The sequence below is a fragment of the Carlito syrichta genome, unplaced genomic scaffold (assembly GCF_000164805.1).
Source record: "Carlito syrichta isolate Samal-C Ts95f unplaced genomic scaffold, Tarsius_syrichta-2.0.1 Scaffold305696, whole genome shotgun sequence".
Lineage (NCBI taxonomy): Eukaryota > Metazoa > Chordata > Mammalia > Primates > Tarsiidae > Carlito > Carlito syrichta.
In genome coordinates, this window is record NW_007249792.1 from 377,974 (window position 1) to 382,632 (window position 4,659).

Genomic DNA, 4,659 nt, shown 5'->3' on the forward strand with positions numbered 1-4,659 from the left:
CATGCATTTCTTGTTCAAGAAGTGTGACAGCTACTATTTGATTTTAGAGTAGACTTGTTAGGATAAAATATATACATATACACTCATAGTTGCATAAATTTATGCTTGTTGTTTTGTTTCCTTTGCTACATTATTTAAATATAATAATTACTATACTATTTATAAAAGAATTAATGATGAGGTATTAGCTTAATAGGATATAGCATAGTATTAAAGTCCAATCACTAGATCATATAAAAATTAAAGTTTAGACATAATTCATATGAAACATGAATTATAGTAAAGTTTTGTAGTTTAAGAATAAGTTTTAACTGAGTTATAAGGCATTGCGTTAATCATAATAGGTTAATAGTATAACTGACAGTTAAGTCATTTAACTAAACTTATAGATTATAGTATAGTGTTAAGTTGATAATATTAATCGTTAAAAATATTGGGAGTCGGTGAACTTGGATTGAACCTAGAGTTAACTTAGAAAAGTTTTTTTGTATTAATCAGGGTATAGAACAAAGAGTATAATATGAATGATTCATTGAACATTATGGAAAACACTTTGAACGATTTGTATTGAAATTGTGCACCTGTGACCTTAATGTAAGCACGGCAGGCATCATGGAATTCGAATTGTTTGCTTGGAAAGTGCAGATCTCATGGTGGTCTTGTGATGCATAGTTTGTAAAGCACGGAACTTGTACGCCCCCAGTAAGTGATTATCACACTGCTGGAGGGTATAGAAAATGGTATATAAGTTGGAAGGAGTCCGAATAAAATTTGGCTTCAGTCCTGATCAGACTGTTCCCAGAAGAACTGCCTCCGAGTAGTCTCTTCTCACTGTCCAGATTCTCTGGTGTGGGTCCTAACCCACCCTTGGTCAGTGCTGGTCACCGACATACACATCAATGGAGAAAAAAAATCTTCATCAGCGAATATAATAAAATAGCTTATTTAATTCATGCACAATTATTGAAATAGTAGTCTTAGGGAATAAAATGTCATTATCTACATCATTACACTTCATTCTACTATTGGTTTCCTGGAAAGTCATTGTAATAAACTCATTTGACTGCTTCTTACATGTTTTTCTGGATTTTTCCCACTAGATTGTGGCCCAGCAGATCCACTGCATACCAAATATGCCCCTGCTAGTTTCTTCTGTTCACTTTTACATTCCTTGTATTGGATGAATTATAAAATGGAAAAAAAAAAAAATGAGACTCAGAACTGAGTCATTCCTGGTGTTCTCTCTTGCCAAGAACCCTCTAGTGAAACTCAGAGATTCTAAATGCCAGAATATCTGTGGCCTTGCCTTGAGTCAAAATTTTTTGGAACTTTATATCTGGAACTGTTAGGAGACAGTGAAAATAAGTTTCAGTTCCTCATTTTCTTTTCTTTTTTTTTTTTTTTTAAGTTTTTTTCAATCTTTTTTTTTTTTTTTTGAGTTGGAGTTTCACTCTGTCGCCCAGACTGGAGTGCAGTGGCCGCTCCCGGCCACCACAGCCTCTACCTGCTGGGCTCCAGCGATCCTTCCACCTCAGCCTTCCGAGTAACCAGAATTACAGGCGCGTGCTACCACGCCCGGCTGATTTTTTGGTTTATTGTAGAGATGAGGTCTCGCTGCCCAGGCGGGTTTCGAACCCACGGGCTCAGGCAATCCACTCTCCTCAGCCTCCCAAAGGCGCGGGATTACAGGCTGAGCCACCGAGCCCGGCTCATTTCCTCATTTTCACGTTTCTACCTTCCACAAGGATTCGTTGTTTGTTTGATTTTCCCATGTTTGGCCTAGTCTGATCAATCTCTGGAAGACTCACTACAAAGATTCAATGCAGACTTCACTCCTGAAATCAGTATCTCTTGACTCTACTGCAAAATAAATGCTTAGTAAACATTTTTTTTTTTTTTTTTTGCAGTAAGTTGGGCTATTATTTGATATGACCTGAGACCTGAAAAATTGTTTGTCCACCCAGTCACCTTCTCATACCTGAATCATCATGTATTTCCATGCCCATTTTATTGATGTTGACTTTTTCAACAGGATAGGAAAGTGGGTTAGAGTTAAAACTATATCTGCTTTGTACAAATTATGTCTCCATTGCAGATATATAATAGTGCTCGTTCAGTATTTACAGAGTGATTAATTGAAAGAAAGAATGAATGACTGATTAAAGAAATTTCATTACCAAATTATTTGTATAAGGTCTGGATGATTCTGATACTTGCTTCTATTACACTATTTTTCATAATTTTAAGCAAAAGGGTAAAATGACATGTACATCATTATAAATGTTACATAACTCATGTACATTAAATAACTGCACTATGCATATCTTTTTATAATATTCAAGAAAAAGTTAATGTGTCATTTTCAGAAAGTCATTTGTAGAAATCAATACAGATTTTTTTCTTGACTCCATTGAATATCACCTAAAAAAAAAAAAGTTTATGCAAGTGTTGCACACTGAACATTTATCGATTCTTGTACAAGAATCTGCCTTGATTGTTGTTTTTGTGGTTATTTTTAATTAACAAAGGTACCATTCATGACTGATGATTCATATCTCTGGAATGTGCTGGCTAACCACCACCCTTTTGCAGAGAATCTTTCTTTGGAAAAGCCACATAGTATCTGGGAGCTGCTCCAGACACTTGCATGATCATTACTTCAGTAGCCTGCTGAGAATTCTGCAGGTTAGATCCACTAGGAACAGGGATTATTACTGAAATCCATCATGAGATGTGTCTGCATGAAATAATGAAAGCAAGACAGGAAATTTTTACCCAGTCAGGAATTCCAAAGTTACAGGTAGTGTGACACTCTCAATCTCTTCATGTTTACATTTTTAGCATATGTCCAGCTAAGAATTTAAAACACTAACACCTTTTGTCTCATTTTTGGCTTCACTCAAAGTACATGGGTTCAAAGACCAAATATTTAAGTGTGCATTTACGTGTGTGTGTGTGTGTGTGTGTGTGTGTGTGTGTGTGTGTATTTTAAAAAACACTCACTGTTGGATCTTTGCCAGCCATTTTGCATTCTTCAACTTTGATTGTAGATGCTGGCCAGAAAACCTGCTCAGACAGAAAAATAAAAATTGTATAATTTCCCTTGAATATAGGAGAGTTTAATGTTCTTCACTTTTGTGATAACAGATTTCTTTAAGGTATTTCCATTTTTATATTTTAAAATTATTCCTTCTTTTATGAATCCAAGTTAATAGTCTACTATTTTATTATAGCAATTATCCTTTTTCTTCCATCAGTTTTTCTTTTGCAAGTCTTGTAATAATATATGCCCATTTACTTATTTTATATTAAAATATGTTCATTATTTATATAAATGTATAAAATATAGTGCATATTTCACTCCTTTTTACTTGTACACTTTCCCCAACTGCTTATATCATAATAAATTTACATTCATATTGCTATCTCAGTTTAATATTATTTTTGGTAAACCATACAGGTTTGGTAAACCAAACCTGGTAGATTTACTTAAGATGAGCCCCTGGATACTTCAATAGATAAAATAACTTGGATGAAATCTAAGAGATTCCCTGTCTGAAATACTGTGCTAGCATTCTCAGTTATAGCAGTCTTGAGTCAGGTTTGGCAGTGATAATTACTTTTTTAGTTCTCAGCTTGTTGTCCATGTTAACATAGTAAATGCAGAAGTCTCCTTGCTATAATACATTTATAATTAATCTACTTTTATTTCTTGACTCCAATGAAGCTCAATTTTACTTCCTTGTTGTGAAATGGAATGATAAATGTAGGTGACACTTGTGCAAATAACAGTACATTTAATAACTGCATTGCTTTCAAGCCCTCTATGGCTTACTCACAGATCACAAGGTAGGTCTTCCTTTAATCTAATCAATTTCATGCTATGCTCTATGCTCCTCCTTTCCTCCTTTTATATGTGTATACATGGGAAGTATTTTCTCATTTAACAATTCAGGTTTTCGTGTTAGTAAATGCTATGAAACTAGACAAGCAGAAGTAAACTTAACATACTTTCGGTCCATAAAATAAGTACTAACATTCAACTGTTTATTGACATGTGGCCAGTATTTTCTATTGTTCTAATAAGTACATATTGTTCTTTTATCATATTTAAAATTTTTAAAGAAAAGGATACCTAGGAGATCAACATTGCCCTCATGAAAATGACAAACTTACACTCAAAGGTTCTTGACTTATATTGTTAATATTCAAGGAAAGAACGTGATCTTTGCTGCCCACATATATACGGTCCTGATCTTCATCCATTAATAAAATCCTGTAGTCTAAAGGATGGTGGGATAGGCTGAAGTGTTCAGAGGTCTTGGTTTCTCGAAGCTCTGAAAGAGTGAACAACATAAGTATAAATAGAGAATGGTGGTTCTATAATTTTATTATTTCAATTAAAAATATTACAGGAATATGTCCTCCAAAAAGTCATGATACATTTTTCCTCTACAGTAACAAATTAATTTTAAAATAGAGTTAGGAGTCGAACTCAGTGGCTCAGCCTGTAATCCCAGCGCTTTGGGAGGCTGAGGTGAGTGGATTGCCTAAGTCTGAGGGTTCGAGACCCGCCTGGGCAACTTGGCGAGACCTCATCTCTACAATAAGTCAAAAATTAGCTGGGCATGGTAGCACGCGCCTGTAGTTTCCAGCTAC

The 4,659-nt window shown here is 34.7% G+C and overlaps 1 protein-coding gene across 2 annotated transcripts in view; it reads right to left on the reverse strand.

Moving 5' to 3' along the window:
* Positions 1-4,659, reverse strand: part of SEMA3C (semaphorin 3C) — a 181,838-nt gene that overhangs the window by 94,262 nt on the left and 82,917 nt on the right. For both annotated transcript variants that reach the window (XM_008062412.2, XM_008062413.2), the window contains exons 3-4: positions 4,177-4,337; positions 3,004-3,066 (exon numbers count right to left, since the gene is read on the reverse strand). In XM_008062412.2, the coding sequence (XP_008060603.1) occupies positions 3,004-3,066; positions 4,177-4,337 (224 nt within the window). The remainder of the gene's footprint in view (positions 1-3,003; positions 3,067-4,176; positions 4,338-4,659) is intronic.